The sequence below is a fragment of the Hemiscyllium ocellatum genome, chromosome 19 (assembly GCF_020745735.1).
Source record: "Hemiscyllium ocellatum isolate sHemOce1 chromosome 19, sHemOce1.pat.X.cur, whole genome shotgun sequence".
NCBI lineage: Eukaryota > Metazoa > Chordata > Chondrichthyes > Orectolobiformes > Hemiscylliidae > Hemiscyllium > Hemiscyllium ocellatum.
Window position 1 is genome coordinate 49,588,850 of NC_083419.1, and position 24,178 is coordinate 49,613,027.

At 41.1% G+C, this 24,178-nt stretch overlaps 1 protein-coding gene across 1 annotated transcript in view; it reads right to left on the minus strand.

Moving 5' to 3' along the window:
• Positions 1–22,384, minus strand: part of LOC132824971 (FYVE, RhoGEF and PH domain-containing protein 4-like) — a 249,282-nt gene extending 226,898 nt beyond the window's left edge. The window contains exon 1 of the mRNA XM_060839900.1: positions 22,218–22,384. Within this exon, the coding sequence (XP_060695883.1) occupies positions 22,218–22,299 (82 nt within the window). The 5' untranslated portion in view covers positions 22,300–22,384. The remainder of the gene's footprint in view (positions 1–22,217) is intronic.
• Between the last annotated feature and the right edge of the window lie 1,794 nt (positions 22,385–24,178).

The following is a 24,178-nucleotide window of genomic DNA, read 5'->3' on the forward strand; positions in this document are numbered from 1 at the left end:
TTAAATGGTACCTGTTGAAACAAGGCAACAATGTACGTAAAGGAGAAAGAAGAAAAATGCAAAGGAAAAAAGTAAAGAGGTGGTACTTTAAAAAGTCGGCAATGTTCAAAGCTGGAAAAACTACCTGGTGAAAATGGGAAGAACTTGTCGAGGCAGTAAAGACAGAAACTATCGAATCTCTACCTACGATCTTTAATCCATCCGAGTTAAAGAGGTGCTGCCAAAGGGCTTAAAGACTGCAAGTTGTAAACTTGTGCAAATAAGGGGATTGTGTTGAAACAGGAAATTATTGGTCGGTTGGTCTGATAGAGGACATCAGAAACTTTCAAAGACAGTGGGCTGAATTTTACATTGCAGCTTTGGGCAAACTAACGGGCAGATAGATCATAAATATGGGCATCTTATCACTGTCTCACAAGCCTCTAAACGTGCCTTTGTTTCACAGGGAGTTGGTGAAGTGTTGAGTGAGCTAATGACCAATATCCCAACCAACATCCCAATTGAGGGCTTTGACGGGCAATTAACACTCAGTTTGGCCTTTGTGTGGAGCCACAGAAAATGGGGGAGATACGAAATGAATATTTTGCATCAGTATTTACTGTGGAAAAGGATATGGAAGATATAGACTGTAGGGAAATAGATGGTGACATCTTGCAAAATGTCCAGATTACAGAGGAGGAAGTGCTGGATATCTTGAAACGGTTAAAGGTGGATAAATCCCCGGGACCTGATCTGTACCCAAGAACTCTGTGGGAAGCTAGAGAACTGATTGCTCGGCCTCTTACTGAGATATTTGTATCATCGATAGTCACAGGTGAGGTGCCGGAAGACTGGAGGTTGGCAAATGTGGTGCCACTGTTTAAGAAGGGCGGTAAAGACAAGCCAGGGAACTATAGACCAGTGAGCCTGTGGGCAAGTGGGCAAGTTGTTGGAGGGAATCCTGAGGGACAGGATGTACATGTATTTGGAAAGGCAAGGACTGATTTGGGATAGTCAACGTGGCTTTGTGCGTGGGAAATCATGTCTCACAAACTTGATTGAGTTTTTTGAAGAAGTAACAAAGAAGATTGATGAGGGCAGAGCAGTAGATGTGATCTATATGGACTTCAGCAAGGCATTCAACAAGGTTCCCATGGAAGACTGATTAGCAAGGTTAGATCTCATAGAATACAGGGAGAACTAGCCATTTGGATACAGAACTGGCTCAAAGGTAGAAGACAGAGGGTGGTGGCAGAGGGTTGTTTTTCAAACTGGAGGCCTGTGACCAGTGGAGTGCCACAAGGATCGGTGCTGGGCCCTCTACTTTTTGTCATTTACATAAATGATTTGGATGCGAGCATAAGAGGTACAGTTAGTAAGTTTGCAGATGACACCAAAATTGGAGGTGTAGTGGACAGTGAAGAGGGTTATCACAGATTACAACAGGATCTGGACAAGATGGGCCAATGGACTGAAAATGGTGGATGGAGTTTAATTCAGTTAAATGTGAAGTGCTGCATTTTGGGAATTATACACTTAATGGTAAGGTCCTAGGGAGTGTTGCTGAACAAAGAGATCTTGGAGTGCAGGATCATAGCTCCATGAAAGTGAAGTCGCAGGTAGATAGGATAGTGAAGGTGGCGTTTGGTATGCTTTCCTTTATTGGTCAGAGTATTGAGTACAGGAGTTGGGAGGTCATGTTGCGGTGGTACAGGACATTGATTAGGCCACTATTGGAATATTGTGTGCAATTCTGGTCTCCTTCCTATCGGAAAGATGTTGTGAAACTTGAAAGGGTTCAGAAAAGATTTACAAGGATGTTGCCAGGGTTGGAGGATCTGAGCTACAGGAGAGGCTGAACAGGCTGGGGCTGTTTTCCCTGGAGCGTCGGAGGCTGAGGGGTGACCTTATAGAGGTTTACAAAATTATGAGGGGCATGGATAGGATAAATAAACAAGTATTTTCCTGGGTTGGGGAGTCCAGAACTAGAGGGCATAGGTTTAGGGTGAGAGGGGAAAGATATAAAAGAGACCCAAGGGGCAATTTTTTCATGCAGAGAGTGGTACATGTATGGAATGAGCTGCCAGAGGATGTGGTAGAGACTGGTACAATTGCAACATTTAAGAGGCATTTGGATGGGTATATGAATAGGAAGGGTTTGTAGGGATAGGGGGCAGGTGCTGGTAGGTGGGACTAGATTGGGTTGGGATATCTGGTCGGCATGGACGGGTTGGACCGAAGGGTCTGTTTCCATGCTGTACATCTCTATGACTCTAAGTGTCCCATCCCTCCAGTAAGGGGAATTAACAGATGGGGAAGATACCTGCACCCAGTAGGTAACCTCATAAGATAAACCCTGCAGGCTGCCAAACAATGGACAATTCAGGCCTGGGCTGGTAGTTGAGGATGGAGGTCCTCCCTTCACAAGGCCCCAGTTGGAAGCTGCCTCTCACCTTATATCCATACTCTCTACCCATACTGTCCACCAGGTTCCTCCACAACCCCACAAGTCTCAGGTGAGGAGCCAGAATTACCTCAGTTCAATTGCAGCCATGGTTTCTCTTCAACTCTGCATCTTGCAATACTGGCAGCAGACACCAGTTCTTGTGTAATGTGAAGCTGCTGCTCCCCATTGATGCAGGACAAGCCCCTGGAAACAAGTGGGACTCCTCCCCCAAACTAATTAAAAGGCTGTTGCCTGACAATATAAAACAGAGCAGACTGCCATGTGGAGGTGAGTTTGCCGCTGACATTTATGTTAGGGTCCAGGGAGCCTGCCATGAGTGAATAGTCCAGTCCAATTATCCAGGCCAAAAGGCTTTGGCACTTGGAAAAATGTGAATCAGTAAATACTAGCCAGCATGGTTTTGCTAAAGGCGCATTTGATTAATTTGATTGGGTTCTCTGATGAGGTAGGAGAAAGTGAGAACTGCAGATGCTTGAAATCAGAGCTTAAAAATGTGTTGCTGGAAAGGTGCAGCAGGTCAGGCAGCATCAAAGGAACAGGAGAATCGACATTTCGGGCATAAGCCCTTATTCTCTGATGAGGTAACAGAGAAACATGATGAGAAAAGCAAAGTTGTTATAGTGTATATGGACTTTCAAAGACATTTAATAGTTTGACTCGAACGTTAAGAGATTCTAATGATAAGTTTGCCAGTATGATTGAAGATCTAACATCGGGAAAGGAGTTGGATTTTACTTTTGTCCAAATCCCAGTATGAAGTGAAGCATGAGCATACAGCGACTGCCGTGGGTTGCAACCGAGTAGACCTTTCAGGTTCGCTTAAATATTACTGGCATGCTCTGAGCAACCATTTGTTACATGGTGCCAAACTGTTTAGCTTCCTTATAAAGACAGCCAGAACCTGCTGAAGGGACAGGGGTGAAAATGGTCCCACAGAAAGTTTGATGATTTTTGTGAATGCTCATCTTAACACCACAGAAATCTTTATTCAATAAACAAAAGCTTCTCTTTCTTGTGAAGATTTCAATTAGTGTTTGCCTTTAAGAATCACTGGTTAGGATATTCAATTCCTGATACAGCTACGACTAGTGTGCACAGAACATAGTCTGCCAATTTGCACATAGACCCATAGAGATCTAGAGCATTGAAAAAGTGCCATTAACCCATTACAACCACAGCGATCAAAGACAACCACCTAACCATTCTAATTCCATTTTGCAACACTAGGCCCACAGCCTTTTATGCCTTGGCATTGCAAGTGCACACCTAAATACTTCTTAAATGTTGTAAGGTTTTCTGTCTCTCATCCTTACAGACAATGAGTTCCATATTCCTTTCAACCTCTGGGTGAAAACATTTTTCCTCACATCTCCTCTAAACCCTCTGCCTCTTGCCTTAAATCTCTGCCCCTGGACATTGATCCCTCAACCGAGGGGAAAAGTTTCTTCTATCCTCTCCTATTCTCCTCCCCTCATAATTTTATTTATTTCAGTCATGTCCCCTCTCAATCTCCTCTGCTGTAAGGAAAACAACCCCAGTCTGCCCAATCTATCTTCATAACTGAAACTCTCCAGCCCAGGCAACATCCTCTCCTCTTCAGTGCAATCACGTCCCTCCTATAATGTGGATTCCAGAATTGCACTGCACAGCTCCAGCTGTGACCTAACCAACATTGTGTATGGTTTCAGCATAACCTCCTGCTCTTAAACTCTATGCCTCAGCTAACACAAAGGCACGTTCCACACGCACTGCCTTAACCATTTCATCCACCAAGGTCCCTCTGACCCTTGGTACTTCCCAGAGTCCTATCATTCATCAAGTAGTCTATGAAAATTAGAATTGGTGTTTAATGAACCTTTTGTATATTTATAACATTTGTTCTCTGTTTCTGGGGCAAGTATTGGATTCTTAGGGAAAGGCTTGCTTGACAATTTAATCAGCAAATGGGTATCCAAGGTGCCCAACACATGTTTCTCTGCCAGGCATCAATGTTTCAAGTGTTATATGAGCTGCAGTTGTATTATCCATAGATACTCATTACATCCACCTTCAGCATATAAACCCACTACCAAGCTTTACGTTTTAAGTTTTTTTTAATTAAGTGTATGTGGTCTCATTACCTCATTACCTAAAACTGTTTGAGCTGTTGAGTGAAACAGGCATTAATATCAACACATTTCTTGAGTCATATATAAATAAATAAAGTGGCAATCTCTTCCAAATTAACAAAAATAAATAAGTGTCAACTCTGTTATTCCACTGTTAACTGAGTAGGAAAAGTCTTATTCAGAGTCCACTTGATGGACAATTGGTTGACCAATGAGCACTCTCTTCTCTTGCAGCATAAATGTTGATTTTCCCCTTGAATTAGCAGTCTTGCAAATTGTCCTGATGAGTGCAAGATGTAATGCTTCGAGAAAGAGCGTTTATTTTAATGTTATCTAGAGCAATTAGACTAAAAGCTGTTCCAGGAATTTATTCAGCTTGGGTGCATTTCAGTTGTAAATTAGTATATGATTTTGAAAACAGATATTTTTGCTATTTGAGTCATGTTTTATCTTAATTCACCAGTAAGTTAAATGAGTATAAATAGAGATATTCAAATGCTGTGGTTAATAAGTAGACAGCTTACAAAAGCTCTTTTGAATTGCTGACTGATCATGCACTTTACTGTAGACTTGCATGGTAGTGCATACTATATAGGAATCTGGAGGTTGAAATCTTGAAAACAATTTCTTGTGAATTAATTCAATCAGGTTGAGTGAGGCAGCAAGTATCTGACTGGCTTTTCTTACATTATGGTCTAAAATGTCACAGTCCTGAAATATTAATGTTGTCTCTCCACAGATGCTACTAGACCTGTTAGTTTCTGTTAGATTGTTCACAAGCATTTTCACCCAAGCATTTTCCACTTGGAATGTTATCAGCAATAAATAAGACAAATGATGCAAGGTATGGGGGTTGGACAAAGTCTGTGCGTCAACTTGATGAAACGAAGTTTTCAATGTGACTGCTGGGGAATTATTTTCATTATTGCCGGGGAGGACAGCGGAAATTTTAAAATACTGAGCATCTTCCAATAAGTCAACTTACAGAATAAAAATACCTGTGAATAATGTGCTAACATTATGACGGTGTTTGGATGAAGCAGAGAATTTCCTGTTTTGTAGTTGAAATGTTTAAGCTATGGAAGTGACTACATGTATGATAAAATAAATAAATAAAGTGTATTGAATGGCGTTTTAGATCTTTACTGGTGATTTGGGAACTGAGTTGCACAATTATGGTCATTGTTATATGAAAACTTTAAAATAACAGTTGTTGTAGGTATGTTTGCCAAGCTGGGAATTTGAGATTGCAAACATTTTGTCCCCTTTCTAGGTGATATCCTCAGTGCTGTGGAGCATCCTGTGAAGTGCCAGTTGGAATTTATTTGCTTTTGTTCCCACTGCTTTCGATTGCTGGTTTCAGTTGTTTGTTGCAGTGGTTGGTATATTGAGTCTCAGTCGATGTATGTATTGATAGATGAGTGCCAAGCTTCTAGGAATTTGTGGTCCTTGTCATCTGTGTATAGATACTAGGGACACCAGGTTGTGGCGTTTATTAGCTAGTTGATGTTCATGTATGCGGATTGCTAATGTCTGCCTGTTTGTCTAATATATAGTATTTAGTGCAGACTCTACAAAGGCACTACAAAGTCTTTGCCAAGAACGGGTATCCCCGCAACTTTATCTGCAGATGCCTTGCAGACAAACAACATGATGAGGACATGCCATGACCCAACACAATAACCACTCTGCCTTACATAAAAAACACCTCATAACTGACAGTCAGACTCTTCCGACCACTCGGATTCATGACAGCCCATAAACCGACAGCCACGCTCAAACAACAACTCACCTGGACAAAAGACACAATACCCATCATCATGTGCAGGACAAATGTGGTGTATAAGATTCTATGCAGAGACTGCATGGAACACCATGTAGGACAAACAAGTGGACAACTAGCAATCCGCATCCATGAACATCAACTAGCCATTGAGCGCCACACCCAACTATTCTTAGTATCTATACACTCAGACAACAAGGACCACAAATTCGACTGGGACAACACCACAATAACAGGACAAGCCAAACAGAGGACAATCAGGGAATTCCGAGAAGAATGGCACACATCCACAAACTCCATCAATAAACACATTGACCTATACCCACTATACCAATCACTGCAACAAACAACCGGAACCGACAACCTGAAGCAACGGAACAAAACCAAGTAAATTCCAACCAACACAGTAAAGCAGCACTTCCGAAGGGGCTCCACAGCACTGATGGTGTCACCTAGATAGGGGACAAAATGTCTGCAAATCAATTTCCCAGCTCGGCGAACATACCCACAACATTTGCAACTGGCAAACGAGCTACAAATCTTTACACAAACGTTGAATAATGAAATATATTTTTAATCGCTGAGCCTAATATGGGATATAAACGAGAAACAAGAAATAAACATGGTGAATCCAGGAAGCAGTAATTGGAAGGTACAAGAGGAAGATCATAGAGGGCAAAGGAAAACAAAAGGAGTAAATTACAGAAGAATGATTTTCAGGGATGGAGAATGAAACTAGGGAAATAAACTGATACTGTTAAAGGAAAAGCACAGCAATAGGAAACACTTAAAATTATAATCATAGAGTCCACTAGCATTTCCCACCAACAGCAGGAATAAGGAAGTCAGTAATGCAACCAGTGAAGGAGATAACAAAGGGAATAAAAAAAAGCTTAGGCAAGAAATCAAAAAATTAGGAATGCAAGGAAAAATATGCAAAATTAAATGATCAAAGAATATAAGAAGGACTACTAACATATTCTATAATACCATAAACAACAAGAAAAAGAAAATCAGGATAGGACTAGGGTCACTAAGGAATAGACTCAGATGGTTGACAGTAAGATGGCACAAATGGTAAATAATTACCTCAATTCAATATTCATCAGGGAGACTGACATAGTGGACTTAACATTGGAAAAAGAAATCAACAAGGATATAATGACATTTGAATTATGAAGTTGGGATAAAATTGACAAAATCAATCAAACTTAGAGGATAAGATCCATGGTCTGGATGGATTGTATCTGTGCATATTAAAAGAAGTTAGGAAATAGGTAGCAGATGCATCAGTTGATATAGATAAAATACTTTACACAAAGGAATAGTGCAACAAGATGGGTGGACAGTTAATGTGATATTTAGATGTTGCATTTTGTAAGACAAACCAGGGCAGGACATACACAGCTAATTGTAGGGCCCTGGGGAGTGTTGTCAAACAGAAAGACCTAGGGGTTCAGGTACATAGTTTCTTGAGAGTGGCATCACAGGTAGGCAGGGTGGTGAAGAAAGCATTTGTCACCCTTGCTTTCATCGGTCAGACATTGAGTACAGGAGTTGGACATCATGCTGTGGTTATACAAGACATTGGTAAGGCCACATTTGGAGTATTGCACACAATTCTGATCACCCTGCCATAGGAAGGATGTTATTAAGCTGGAAAAGGGTGCAGAAAAGATTCGTAAGGATGTTACTGACACTGGAGGGTTTGAGTTATAAGGAGAGACTGGATAGGCTAGGACTTTTTTTTCCCTGTAGTGGAGGAGACTGAGGGATGTCCTGATAGATGTTTATAAAATCATGTAAAGCATAGATAAGGTGAATAACCAACATCTTTTCCCAGATTAGGGGAGTCCAAACCTAGAGGGCATAGATTTAAGGTAAGAGGGGAAAGGGTCCTGAGGTATAACTGTGTCACACAGAGGATCATGGATATATGGAACCAGCTGCAAGATAAAGTGGTAGCAGTGAGTACAATTACAATATTTAAAAGATATTTAGACAGGTACATAAATATAAAAGGTTCCGAGGGATATGGGCCAAATGCAAGTAAATGGGACTAGTTCATTTCAGGAAACCTGATAAGCATGGACGAGTTGGAGTCAAACGGTCTATTTCAATTGTGTATGACTCTATGACTCGATAGCGGATAGATGATAGACTAAAACGTTTAATATGAATGGTAGAAAATTTAATGGAATCCTAGCCAAAGTTTTAAAAAACAAACATACAAGGCAGAATCTTCCCAGCCCCTGAACAACGTGAGCGATGGTGAGAAATTTGTGAACATTGGATGAGATGTCCAATCAGGACCTTCCCAACATTGAGAGTAGAAAGTCTTATTTTCCAGTCAACTCGAGATTTTTGCAAGTGAGCAGAGAGGGGTCTATTTGTGTGGATTAACACTCACACCCTCATTACCTTATCTCACCTCAGTTATATGCGGTTTTCCATTGTTACATCTGCCAGACAGAAACTAAATGCCACAAATTCTCAAATGGAAGTCAGAGTGGTTCCCTGGTAACACCAGCTCACCACTTGCTCCTCTGGACCTCTGCCTTGGACACCTGGTACTAAATCTCAGGGCAATATCATCTGACATTAACATACAGCCTCACCACATCATCATGGCTCTTCTCCAATCAATGTATAATATGGTTGCTGCTTTTTTGATTGGAGTGCTGCTACAAGGACATTTTTCATTCAGAGACAGGCACCCAGCTCATGGTTTAGATCAAGGGCCATCTCAGGGCTGTTCACTCATGCTCTTAACATTTATTCACTTGAGCAAACTTCAATGCTCATAGCTTCCTCACCTTGCCTTTTTAGGCTTTTCCATGTCATCGCAAGCTAACAGACTCCATACTGACTTGGCTTTCAGTGCAGACACAAACTCAGACAGCTTGTCATGCTTGACAGTAGTCAATTATCAGGGAGGTGGATATGTTGCTGGATAGCATTGTACATCAATGTCACGTCTGCACCATTTGCCAGGACCTTACGAGTCAAATGTACAGGCAGTAGACCATAGTCAAGACAAAGAAGAAACTCTTCAGGCAGGGGTTCTCAGCTCAGTAGGTCGAGGGAATTGTCTGATATCAGTACAGGAATTGAGCACAGTCAGTTAACCACAATTAAAATGTTTTTTTGTCCATCCTGCAGACAATGTCCACACAATTTGGAAGCTTGTTCTTGGCAAGATGAAGAATGACATTGAAGAAGATGGTGAAGAGGCTGAAGATTATGATACATCCTTGCTTGACATTGTGAAATGGAGGAGAAGGAGGAGGCTGATAAATTTCCCCGGACAGCCAGCCTTTGACAGGGTCTTCTATAACATTTCCCAATGGACTGAGTCAAAAGCCTTGGTCAGATCAATGAATGGTTAGATGAGATAGTTCTATGGTTTTGTAGGAAGTCACACTGGCTTTCAGGAAGGATTTCCTCAGAGACTGGGAGAAGGCACCTAAAAAGGATTTGGGCTGATTTCTTCCTGGCTATGGAGAATGGGAAGATTCCTCAGTTGTTCCCATAGTTCATTTTGTGTCCTTTCTTGAAGATGGTAGTGATGGCATCATCCCTGAAATTAGCAGGGATTTCTAAGTGCAAATATGGATTTGCTAGAATTGTATAAGTATCGATAAGTTACACTTAGTGCAAAATATTGACTGGGATCCTAGCCCCTGGAATTTAAGACTAAAGAGTTATCTAAGATTACAAAGACTGGAAATAGAGAAGATGCTTTCATTTGCAGAGAAGACCAGAACTAGGGAACCAAATACAGAACAGTTATCAATATATTTAATTGGTAATTTACCATAAACCCCTTTGACCCAGAAAATTGTTTTAAATTGGAACTCACTTTCACAGGGAGCAGTTGCAGTCAACCCCATGGATACATTTAACAGAAAGCTAGAGAAGCTCATGAGGAAGAAAGAAAGAAGAGTTAAGCCGATAAGATCAGATGAGAAAGCTATGTTGGAGCATAAATACCAGGATAGAATAAATGTTTCTGTGCTGTAATATTTAGAATAGTTTATCTGTAAAATGTGACTCTTTGAACTTATTGAAAAAACCCATGCAATCATCTTTTTGCCATTTTCAACAAATTGTGCAGAAGATGATTATTTGTAGGTATTATGTAGTCACACCATCTACTATAGATATATAAAATACTACAAGATGTATGGCCATGAACCATTACTTCCTGCTTTTATTATTGTTGTTCACACTTTAATTTTAATTTTTTGTTGCCTAAAAACTACATCCACATTTCCCAGTAATTTTGATATGTCAATAAGCATCAGTCACAGTGTAATTGCAAAAGTTGACCACCAAGTGTTGCTCTCTTTCCTCCATCTCTTAATATTTTCTGAAAAATACTTTTCTCAGAAACTGCAAAGAAAAGTCTGAATGAAAATATTAAAATACATATTTCAAAAAACACTCTCCATGCCTGTTAATCCTTTATATGCCAATTTTAATTGAATGCCCATCTTCAAAGGTTTTAATCTCAAACATTGATAATGCTGTGGCTTAATTATTTTAATGCAAAAATGTACCAGCATAATATGTTTCTCAGCTCTGATAATATCAGTTAGTGATCTAACAACTTCTTTAGCTTCTTTAGCTACACCAGTTTTTCACTATTTTTGAAGAATTTTATCAAGGTAAGGACTATATTACATTTTTATCTTTAAATAAACAGAGTTTGAACATACATGACTGTGTGAGAGAACAATGATGCTCCAGCAATTTGTTGTTTTTATTTTGTGCTCTAGAGGTTGCATAGATGGTTTTAATAAGTCCAAAGAGCCAAATCTTAGATACGTCAAATTTTACAGCCTTTCAGTGAGTCCTAACAGTTTGAAAATTGCTCCGATAACATTATTAAAATGATCTAAAATACAGGTTGCATGATTATTTTAATCAATTGAATGTGTATTACCATTCTGTTTAAAAGCAGATCTGTGTTGCAGTTTGGTAGTTTTATTAAACAAAGTTTTCATAACATTGTGAAAATACCTTTGAATGTTAGGAAAAAGAATGTGTAGCAAAGTATCACATTGCAGTGTTGAAGGAGGCTATTCAGCCTTTTGTGACTACATGGGCTCTCCAAATGAGATAAAACTGAAAGAAATCCAAATGTGATTCTCATCTGATGCTATTCTCCTGCTTTCTTTCCATGACTCTGTACATTTTTCCTTTACAAATAATCATCTAATGTGTGTTTGACTGTCTCGAATAAAACTGCGTGCATTGCACTTTCAGGCATTGCATGCTAAATCTTAACCACTCTGTGCATAAACAGGCTTTTCTTCTCATCACTTTTGCTTCTTTTACTAAATACTCCAAATCTATGCCCTGTCATTCACAATTCTTTTATGAGTGGAAACACTTTCTTCATGTTTATTCTATTCAGATATCTCATAATTCAAAAGACTTCAATCAAATCTTCTCCAGGTCTTCACTTTTCCAAGAACAAATGGGGCTTCTCTAATCTATCTCCATATTCAAAATGCCTCACTCTCTGGAATAATTCTTAATTAACTTCTTCTGCAGTCTTTCTGATGTCTTTTCATCTTGCCTAAAGTGGGGCACTCAGAACTGGTCACAGTGCTTCTGCTGAGGCTGAAATGTACCTTGTATACATTTGATATAACCTTCTTGCTTTTGTGCTCTATTAATGAAGCTTACAGTACTACAGGCATTACTAACTGCTCACTCTATCTGTCGTGCCACCAATAATGTCCAAAGCATGCATTCATTCAGGTCCCTTAACTCTTGTACCTATATCCACTTTTTAGTTCTATCATTTATATTGTCTGTCAATGCCCTACCAAAATATATCACCTCACACGTATTCACATTGATCTTATCCACAATGACCTTGAACACATCTGAAAGCTGTACATTCATTCCACCAACTTGTCAAAGACATTTTGAATTCCTATCCTCTTTGATTCCAAGTTTTGCATCGTCCACAAACTTTGAAAACTATGCCCAAAGTCGAGGTCATTAATGGCCCAGAATTCTGGATTAAAGGTCAGAAACATCAGTGTTTTAGCTCAGTTCAGTTTATTAGCCAGGAAATGTTAAAAGTTAAAGGATTCAAAACAGACTCTAACTCTTGGGTAACTGTTAAATTGAAAAGCAAATTCATCACTGACACCCTCACCTCAAATCCAACTGCAATCTCCTGAAAGCTACATATATTCATACAAAGGGCTATGTTTTTTGATGACAGTAAGAAGATGTACACACTTTACATTTGTTTAAATTCAACAAAATAGGTAACACCTATTCTGTAGTTCATTTCTTAGGGTAGTGCTTTGACCAATCATAGTTTCAAACAAAAGTAAAGCTTGGCAATTAAGTGTCAGTCATAATCTAACTGGTGCATTACCCATAGCAACTTCTCTGCCAATCAGTGTTGACGTGCTTACCAATAAGCACTCTCTTATCATACAGTTAACAATGTGGTTTTCTCTTTAATCAGTATTTCTTGTGAATTATCCTGATGAGTGCAAGATGAAAATCTTTAACAAAATGTGTCTTTCATCAGCAACACCTTACTAGTGCTGCAGATCAGAACCACGGACTATGATGGACATTCTTCTTAAAATTTTAAATTTAAAAAGTGTTTGTTTAAAAATAGGACTGCAATAGATCAAAGAAAAAAACTGCAGATATAAATTCAGTGCTAACTGTCAAAGTCCTGTCTGGAGCCCACACAGTATTGCTCCTGTAGGGTGTCAGGACAAGTTCAAGCAGAAAGAGAGAGAGAGATGGACCAAACAGGAAGAGTTGAGTAGGAAGTTGACTAATGAGACATAGAGCATACAAGCAGTAGGATTATGCTGGAACTGTATAAAATGTTGGTTAGGCCACAGCTACAGAATCGACATTATAGGAGGCATGCAATAGCACTGGAGAAGGTGCGAAACAAAATTTACCAGAACATAGAACATTGCAGCACAGTACAGGACCTTTGGCCCTCGATTTTGCACCAACCTGTAGAATGATTCTAACCTACACTATTCCATTTTCATTCATGTGGTTACCCAATGATCATTTAAATGCCCTTAAAGTTGCAGGCAGGGTGTTCTCTGCCCCTACTACTCTCTGAGTAAAGAAACTACCTCTGACATCTGACCTATATCTATCACCCCTTAATTTCAAGCTAAGTCCCCTTGTGCTAGCCATCACCATCAGAGAAAAAAAGGCTCTCCCTGTCCACCCTATCTAACCCTCTGATTATCCTGTATGTCTCAATTAAGTCGCCCCTCAACCTTCATATCTCATCCTAACATAAGCCTTTTTCTTCCTCTTGACAAAAGATACAACTTCTTTAGTAAACCATGCTTGATCACTTCCTTCCTGCCTGACAGGTACATATTTATCAAGGGCACGCAGTAGCTGTTCCTTGAATAAGCTCCACGTTTCAATTGTGCCCATCCCCTGCAGTTTCTTTCCCCATCCTAAATCTTGTCTAATCGCATCATAATTGCCTTTCCCCCAACTATAAATCTTGCCCTGCAGTATATGCCTGTCCCTTTCCATCGCTAAAGAAAAAAGTAATCGAATTGTGGTCACTATCACCAAAGTCTCACCTACCTCCAAATCTAACACCTGGCCAGGTTCATTATTCAGTATCAAATCCAATGTGGCTTCGCCCCTTGTTGACCTGTCTACATATTGTGTCAGGAATCTCTCCTGCACACATTGGACAAAAACTGACCCATCTAAAGTACTCGAACTTTAGTGTTTCCAGTCATTATTTGGAAGTTTAAGTCCCCATAATAACTACCTTGTTACTCTCGCTCCTATCCAGAATCATCTTTGCAATCCTTTCCACTATATCTCTGGAACTATATGGAGATGTATTGAAAACTTCCAAAAGGGTGAGCTCTCCTTTCCTGTTTCTAACCTCAGCCCATACTACCTCAGTAGACAAGTCCTCAAATTTCCTTTCTGCCACTGTAATACTGTCCTTGACTAGCAATGTGATACCTGTCCCTCTTTTACCATCTTCTCTGTTCTTAATGAAACATCTAAATCCTGGAACCTACAACAACCATTCCTGTACCTGTTCTATTCATGTCTCTGAAATGGTCGCAACATTGAAGTCCCAGTTACCAATCCATGCTGTCAGTTTACCCACCTTATGCCAGATATTCCTGGCATTAAAGTAGACACACTTCAAACCACACTCCTGCTTACTGGGGCATTCTTGCGACTTTGAAGCTTCATTTCTGACCTCACTACTCTCAACCTCCTGGACGCTGGAACTACAATTTATGTTCCCCCAACCCCTGTTGAATTAGTTTAAACCCTCCCAAAGAACATTAACAAATCTCCCCCCAGGATATTGGTATTCCTCTGGTTCAGGTGAACACTGTCCTGTTTGTAGATGTTTCACCCTACCCCAGAATGAGTCCCAATTACCCTCCCTCCTGCACCATCCCTGTAGCCATGTGTTCAACTCCTCTATCTCCCTATTCCTCACCTCTTTAGCACATGTCATGGGTAACAAACCAGAGATAACAACTATGTTTGTTCTAGCTCTAAGCTTCCACCCTAGTCAGGTGAATTGGCCATGCTAAATTGCCCGTAGTGTTAGGTAAGGGGTATGGGTGGGTTGCGCGTCGGTGTGGACTTGTTGGGCTGAAGGGCCTGTTTCCACACTGTAAGTAATCTAATCTAGCTCCCTGTATTTCTGCCTTAAATCCCCATCCCTTTTCCTAGCTATGTCATTAGTGACTATGTGGACCACCACTTGGGGCTGCTCCCCATCCGTCAAGGATCCCGAAAACATGATCTGAGACATCACAAGCCCTGGCACCTGGGAGGCAACACACCAACCATGAGTCTCTCTTGTCCTCACAGAAACTCCAATCTGTCCCCCAAACAATGGAATCTCCAATGACTAATGCTCTGTTCATCTCCCCCTTCCCTTCTAAGCAACTGGGACAGACTCTGTGCCAGAGATCTGTACCCCATGGCTTACTCCTGGTAAGTCATTCCCCCCTCCCCTCAACAGTATCCAAAACGGTGTACTTGTTATTGCTGGGAACAAGTCTGCCAGTTCCCTTTCCGTCCCCTGACTGTAACCCATCTGCCTTTTTCTTGTACCTAAGGTGTTACTACCTCCCTGTAACTCCTCTCTATAACTCCCACTGCCTTGCAAATGATCCGAAGTTCATCCAGCTCCAGCTCCCTAACATGGTTTTCGAGGAGCTGGTGCTGGGTACAATTACTGCAGATGAAGTCAGCAGGGACACGAGTGGTAACCCTTATCTCCCACATTCAGCAGAAGGAACATTCAACTGCCCTAACCTCCATTCATACTATTCTAAATTCCCAAAGAGATTATTGAAAAATAAAACTCAAAAATTACCTTACCATTTGGCGCACAGAACTCTTTTTATTGATTAGAGGAGGAAGCTGTGTGGGAGACATTATCTAAATTGAGTTTCAGGTATCAAAATATATTACTTTACTTACTCAGCAGTCAGTGACTGCTCCTGCTCAACTTGCGCTCTGCCTATTCACAAGATGTTTAAAGCAGTCATTTACCTTCCCAGCAGCTCCCTGGTCATCACTCGCGCTCTTCCTCCTGCTAAACAAGAATGTTGCCTAGTCTGGAAAGTTTCAGTTATGAAGAGAGACTACACAGATTGGCATTGTTTTCGTTACAGCAGAGAGGATTGTGAGGGACATGACTGAGACATATATAATTATGTGGGGCAAATGATCCGGGAGAAAAGAAGACATATCCCCTCAATAAAGGGATCAATCACCAGGGAACATAGATTAATGTTTAGGTGAAATGTGAGGAAATTCTTTTCCTACTCAGAGGGTGTTGGGAATCTGGAACTCATTGCCTTTAAGGATGGTAGAGACAGAAACCCTCAGAACATTTAAGAAGTATTTCGATGCGCACTTGTGAAACCAAGGCATACAAAGCTATGGGAGCATTGCTAGAAAATGAGTTTAGAATGAGTCTGGTTGTTATAAACTTTATGAGGTAATAAAATGTTGTGATTTTGATTTTGCTTAAGAGCTGTGCCTAAATGATATTATAATTTCATTGATACATATTCCTGACCTTGACTATTGTGTAACACATAAGGGAGCAGCAATATAATCCTTTGCAGTTTATGAGTACTTGTGATTTATCTCATTAAGCTCAGTTCTATTTCCACTTTTCATTTTGGGACTTCCGCTGTTTGGATTTTTTGGGGTTTGTATGTATGAAGAAAAAGCTAATCTTAGTGTTGTTAGTTTTTATGAGAAAACATTTTCATAAAGGCAATATCCATTTAATGAAACACCTTTTCAAAATTTCACTAATATAGGTAAGGTAAATTGAGTTGCTGTTCAAGGAACACACCCATATCCAGCTCTGTTATATAATGATCATTGAAACACTCGTTTTACGTAAATTGTTTTATTTTTCAGGTTTGCTGAGCTGAAAAATGAAGCAAATTTGATCTGCATGCTATTTGGCATTCCAAACTTGATATGCATTTAAGAGTTGATCCTTAAAATTATTATCAAGTAATATAGCTTATTTGAGATAATATCTATCAGCAAATCTGCAAGTGTTGTATCTCACTAACAATTAGCAGTCATCAATTTCCAACTGCAGATCACCTGTCAGGTAACAAGCCACATGGTTAAAATATTATTCACATATTCATCTTTAAAGTGCAACAAAACGCAATTGTAATATTCCTTGGTAGGGAATCATTATACCTTCAAATTTTACAGTAAAGTTATGGGATGGAATTCTTCTTCCTTTATCAGATGGCAGTCCACTTCTCAATCAATTGAGGTCACAAAAATGTTGCTGATCAAAGATACACATACTATTTTACAAAATAGAAAGGTATCCTTTATGGCCATTACTTTTAGAGTAGATGATTAGATTAGATTACCTACAGTGTTCACACTGACCCTCCGAAGAATAACCACCCAGACCCATTTCCCTCTGACTAATGTACCTAACACTATGGGCAACTTAACATGGCCAATTCACCTGACCTGCACATCTTTGGATTGTGGGAAGAAACCGGAGCACCCAGAAGAAACCCACGCAGACACAAGGAGAATGTGCAAACGCTACACAGACAGTCACCCGAGACTGGAATCGAACCTGGGACCTTGGTGCTGTGAGGCAGCAGTGCTAACCACTGATTGCCTTTAAAATAACTTGTGATGACAAAAAGGAAATCTTTTTGCAGGGTTTTCTACTTGCGTATTTAATATTCAACAACTTGACAAAAAAAAAGAAATCTCTACAGTTATAACCTCCTCTCATTGCATTCACTCAAACTTACTTGAAGAAAAGGAAGCACTTATTGAAGAATAGAATTTAAGCCATCAATAAAGAGCAACTAACGTTATTTTGAAATTAAAATGTACCTTCTGATCCAATTCCCTAAGCTGAATAATTGGCCACAACATAAGGAAAATTTCATATTTTGGGATGCCACTTCTTTTCATGTTTAAAAGACATTATTTTCAGTAACTGGATATTTTTAGACTGCTAAAAGAAAATTGAAATTGATTAAAAATTCTACATTATGCGATTATCAAAGGCTATTAGCTTTTACTTATATTTTACTTAATTATTAATCAATATTTATACTAATAAACGGGATCTTCCTACTCCTACTCCTTCTCAAAAGTAACTAAGGAAGGAAAATAAATGCTGCCCTAGTCAGCAATGTCTACATGTATTGTAAAAGAAAATTAAATGAAGAGTAGCCATGTGTAGTTAGGAAGATTCAAAAAACATAGCCCTTAGGAACAAAACAATTTACATATGCAGAGTGTAACATACCAACTCAACAACTCAAATTATATCCAGAGCATTGGTATACATACTGAATAGAAAGCCTATGTCCATCCAAACTGACCATAACTCCAATTCCCTGCTTCCTCCCTTATGATCAGTTTTTCATTCAATTTGCTATCTTGCCTCAAGTTCCAAACACAATTTTCAATAGCCCCCAGTTGGACTCTTCGCCAAAGAATATATGAAATTTCACCTGGGTTATCTTGATCTATATTTACAGAAAAATGTGAAAATCAGTGCTGTGTAATCATTTTATTCAAAGGTATTACCAAATACTTTTCTATCTTCATAAAGATGAGTGACTCCATTTGAGAATTCACTGTTGGTTTTCTCAATATTGTTGCTGAGTGTATGCGATTATCGAGATCTGAGTGAGCCAGAAGCAAAATAGAGTGAGACTCCCTCTTGAGGGGCATCTCATCCCATTTCCCCTGGTACTTTGGCTGCACTGCAAATCTAAGTTGAACTTACATTACAAACATAATGATATTGTGAAGCAAGACCAGTTTATGTCAGCAACTATTTGCAGTTATATAGCTACTTTAGCATGGAAAGGTGCCCAATGAAGATTCACAAGAGTATTTTCAAACAAAATTTGACATGGAGCAATTTCAAGAGATATTTGGGTTGATGACCAAACTTACTTGTCAAAGAGGGAAATGTTAAAGGACAGAGAAATACAGAATTAATTAGGGTAAAGAAGGGATTTCAAAATCTTACAAGCTCAGTAGCTAATGGCATATCTACTAAGAATGCTGGACAGCAAGGGACTAGAATGAAAAGGAGATACCTATTGGGGTGTAAAACTGATGGAAATTATAAAAATAAGGAGATATTTGAAATGAAGGATGAGAATTTTACAAGTAATTAGGAGCAGATATCCCTCTTTTCTTCTGAGGCAATCCCTCGAGATCAAGAATAATGTGCGTTCACTCTGACTCAATGGGTTTGAAAAAGACTGATACGTCTAATCTGAGATCCGCACTCTACCACATGCACAGCAGGTGGTGCTTGAATTTTTAGGTAGCTGGTTCTTTTTTGGAAGTTTGTTTGCTCCCACCTATAACTTGACTCTGCTTCAGTGTTGCTGAATACGTCTCTAATAGGTTCAGTTCCTTCTCAAATGAACCCTTCTCCATTTAATTAGTCACAAGCCTAGACCACCTATGTGTCAACAGGGGGGTTTGTCCTCTTCAGGGATGTTTCATAACATCCCTAAAATGTTTGCACTCCTATCTTGGGAGTCTCATGCTGTGACTGAGTTCCAGTAAAGCAGTTGCTTTGGTATCTGGTGCCAGGCATAGGAATGATAATTTCTAAATGTGGAACCGGTTTCGAGTGATTAATCCCCTTGGTACTGGGTAACATGGGAGAGGGTACTGCATTTGGACTGCTTTTCTTGCTACTTCTAAAGGCACCACTGGTGGTAGCTCAAATCTTTGAGCTATCTGCAGTATATTATCTAAATCTCCAAAACATATAGGAGTGTGGGGATCATTGCTGCCTGCTAAACAATGACCATAGTCTTAGATCCTGGTCCTCAAATACACATTACCGCATCTGGCTGAAGTCTGAGCTGGCACCTTGGATTTCACCATGTATTTCTGCTTTAATCAAAAGAAGGCTCTCAAGATTAAAAATGGTTCACATTGATCTTTATTTATGGGGCAAGGTGGAAGCTATTTCGAAGAAGACCTTAATTTTCAGGGAATTCAGTGATAGATCCATTTTCACATTTTCTTTGGAGAAGAGTAGGCAATGACCAGGAAGTCAGGTAGTGTGTGTGTGTGCGCGTGCACAAAAGTCATTTGTGTACTGAAGATAAAGGCACCACTGGTGGTAGCTCAAATCTTTGAGCTATCTGCAGTATATTATCTAAATCTCCAAAACATATAGGAGTGTGGGGATCATTGCTGCCTGCTAAACAATGGCCATAGTCTTAGATCCTGGTCCTCAAATATACATTACCGCATCTGGCTGAAGTATGAGCTGGCACCTTGGACTTCACTATGTATTTCTGCTTTAATACATAAATACAAGAACCAATGTAGGTTAACAAACATAAATACAATGGCCAAACAGAAATTGGCACTTGCTAAAATATGACAGCAAAAGTTTTGGTTAAGTTTAACCTTATGTTATGTGGAAGATGAGAGGCTGAGCAGTTATAAACTAAAACAGTCATACTGACACTTAGCAAACATGGATTATCATCAGTAGATGTGTTAAGGCTGGGGCAGGGTCTTGGGCAACATCATGGTGATGGAACTAAGCAGTCTTGTGATGTTGCCACAGTTATAGTGTTAATACACCCTTCATCAGTGATCACTGTGAAGGGCCACAATATTCATGAGCCCATCTTAAATCTTTAGTCTTTAAATTGCTTGATGGCTTCTGTCTCCACATTCCTACTGCAAGGCCCAAATGTGTTGACTAAGAAATGGCCCATAGTTAGCATTTTATGATATTTCAATTACCTTTGTTCTTTATAATCAGTTTGAAACTGAAAAGAAACACTGTAGTGAGTTGCTCATTAAAAGTTGTTTCATTTCCAAGGAAGGTAAGGCAGGTATTGTACATTTTGTAATAGTTCACCATTCACTTACACAGCAGCAAGCAATAATTTTCAAAGGCCAATGTGAATTTAATAAAATCTGAAATTTACAGATGTCTTTGAAAACAAGAAAGGAGGAGTACAGTGTTATTACTTATTTATCTTGTTCTATGTCTTACACAGCTTTGTCTCATAATTAAAGGTGTGATTCTGATTACAAATTTACAAGGAAAAAGCTACAGCTCAAGGCAGCAGCCGGCCAACCTAGCCATTATTAAAGGTTCACTCCTTCCGGCTTCTGGGAATTCGACTCCTGACAATCTTCTACTAATACCTGAGGAACACCTCCAACCTGATAATCGAGATGGGATCACAAGTTCTACCTAAAGACAGTTCTGATGAAAGACTAAACCTGAAACATCAAGTTAAAAATCACCCCACACCAGGTTATAGTATACACCTCAGTCCAACACCGGCATCTCCAAATCCTCAGACGTCAAGGCTTGCTTGCTTTCCTGATCTCCCGCCTGGCTGTCAGGGCGCTTCCTCTTGCAGGTTTTCAGCATCTGAGTGTTGTATTTTCTTTAATAAACAATCTATGCTCTCCAGTTATTCCCTATCTTCATCAACACCCTCCACTCCACTACGTAAAGGCACACACATTCAGACATCATTCTACCAAGTAGTCGGCATTGACCTGAGCAAAAGTGAGTTGCTGCCTAACCTGCTGTGCTTTAACCAGCAACACATTTTCAACTGTGATCTCCAGCATCTGCAGACCTCATTTTTTTTACCAGAAGTGAGTACTGCTGGAGATTACAGTCAAGAGTGTGGTGCAAGCACAACAGGTCTGGCAGCATCCGAGGAGCAGGAGGATCGATGTTTCGGGCAGAAGCCCTTCATCAGTATTGATCTGTCAAAGGAGCAAGTGTGCTTTGACGAATTTCTTTGTAATTTTATTGCAGTTCGACCGCTCACTCTCTCAGTTCTGATTGCGGTGCTGGATACTGAGAGGGTATAGTGACCAGTCTCTCTCACTCCATGTACAACGGCAGCGACCTCACCACTCTCATCCTCATTTACAGTGACTGTCTAAACATACCAACCTGGCCTGGGTCAACCACACGATTAGCCAGAAAGGAAACGAATAAAAGGATCTTAAAAGTCACCCTCGATCTAAACACAACCAAAGTCAAATCAATAACTTAGCTTTGTTTGAAAGAGTTCATGGCCAGTATTAATGAAGTTCCGACAGTAAACAACTCAGATCCAGAGAACAGGCATGTTGAGTTTCCTTGTTTAATGTGAGGAGGTGTATCCGAAATTGACAAACACCCTATGATTAAACACCGGAATATGAGCCAAAACACAAGAGCAAAGTCTGACAGCCAACTCTGACCCAGATCCACTCATTCCTTACACTTTTACCCCCACCAAAGGATTCAGCCCGATCTGCCTACCGGTTTCCGATAGCAACTGCTGTCTCGGGAGAGTAATGTTTATCTTTTTCTTGACTGCAGTCCTCCTGAATTCTTGCTCCATGGCGACCTCCTGTACCGCCGAGTTGAGACAGGCGGAGAACAAAATACAGCTACATGAAAATACAAAGCTCGATTTCACAAGCGCCTGACTTTGCAAATAGTTCACATAGCGCAACACCCACCCCGTGTGAGCGTGCGGGCCGTGCGTGTGTCTCGGTGGGCGTGTAGCAAACTTCTTCACACCTTGTCAATCAGAGCTGGTTACCTAAGTAACCCACGCCCAGTCACCCAGGTAACCACCCCCAACCCCCACCCCGGGCATCCAGGTAACCCCGTCCTTTCCTCTCGGTAACCCTGCTCAGTCACCCAAGTAACCCCACCCTCTCAGGGGACCCTGCCATAGTCACTCAAGTAACCCCACTCATCTCTCTCAGGTAACCTTACCCCTCTCTCAGGTAGCCCTGCCCTTCTCCCAGGCAAACATGCCCCTGTGTCATGTAACCCCACCCCCCTCTCCCAGGTAACCCTGCCCCTCTGTCGTGTAACGCTACCTCTCTCTCTCACGTAACACAGCCTCTCTCTCAGGTAACCCTGCCCCTCTGTCATATAAAAAATGAGGTCTGCAGATGCTGGAGATCACAGCTGAAAATGTGTTGCTGGTTAAAGCACAGCAGGTTAGGCAGCATCTCAGGAATAGGGAATTCGACGTTTCGAGCATAAGCCCTTCATCAGGAATGAGAGAGAGAGGAGCCAAGCAGGCTAAGATAAAAGGTAGGGAGGAGGGACTTGTGGGAGGGGCGATGGAGGTGGGATAGGTGGAAGGAGGTCAAGGTGAGGGTGATAGGCCGGAGTGGGGTGGGGGCGGAGAGGTCAGTAAGGAGATTGCAGGTTAGGAGGGCGGTGCTGAGTTGAGGGAACCGACTGAGACAAGGTGGGGGGAGGGGAAATGAGGAAACTGGAGAAATCTGAGTTCATACCTTGTGGTTGGAGGGTTCCCAGGCGGAAGATGAGACTAGGAAGGGGAGGGAGGAGTCTGAGACAGTCCAGGTGAATTTCAGGTCGGGATGGAAGGTGTTAGTAAAGTTGATGAACTGTTCAACTGCTTCTTCCTTTCCCGCCGCACCAACCAGTACCCTTCCACTGACACCCTCCTTCGACTGACTGAACTGGTCCTCACCCTGAATAACTTCTCTTTTCAATCCTTCCACTTCCTCCAAACTAAAGGAGTTGCCATGGGCACCCGTATGGGCCCCAGCTATGCCTGTCTCTTCGTAGGATATGTGGAACAGTCCATCTTCCGCAACTACACTGGCACCACCCCCCAACTTTTCCTCCGCTACATCGATGACTGTATCGGCGCTGCCTCGTGCTCCCACGAGGAGGTTGAACAGTCCATCAACTTTACTAACACCTTCCATCCCGACCTGAAATTCACCTGGACTGTCTCAGACTCCTCCCTCCCCTTCCTAGACCTTTCCATCTCTATCTCGGGCGACCGACTCAACACAGACATCTACTATAAACCGACTGACTCCCACAGCTACCTGGACTACACCTCCTCCCACCCTGCCCCCTGCAAAAACTCCATCCCATATTCCCAATTCCTTCGTTTCCGCCGCATCTGCTCCCAGGAGGACCAGTTCCAACACCGCACAGCCCAGATGGCCTCCTTCTTCAAGGACCGCAGATTCTCCCCGGACGTGATCGACGATGTCCTCCACCGCATCTCCTCCACTTCCCGCTCCTCCGCCCTTGAGCCCCGCTCCTCCAACCGCCACCAAGACAGAACCCCACTGGTTCTCATCTACCACCCCACCAACCTCCGCATACAACGTATCATCCGCCGTCATTTCCGCCACCTCCAAACGGACCCCACCACCAAGGATATATTTCCCTCCCCTCCCCTATCAGCGTTCCGCAAGGACCACTCCCTTCGTGAC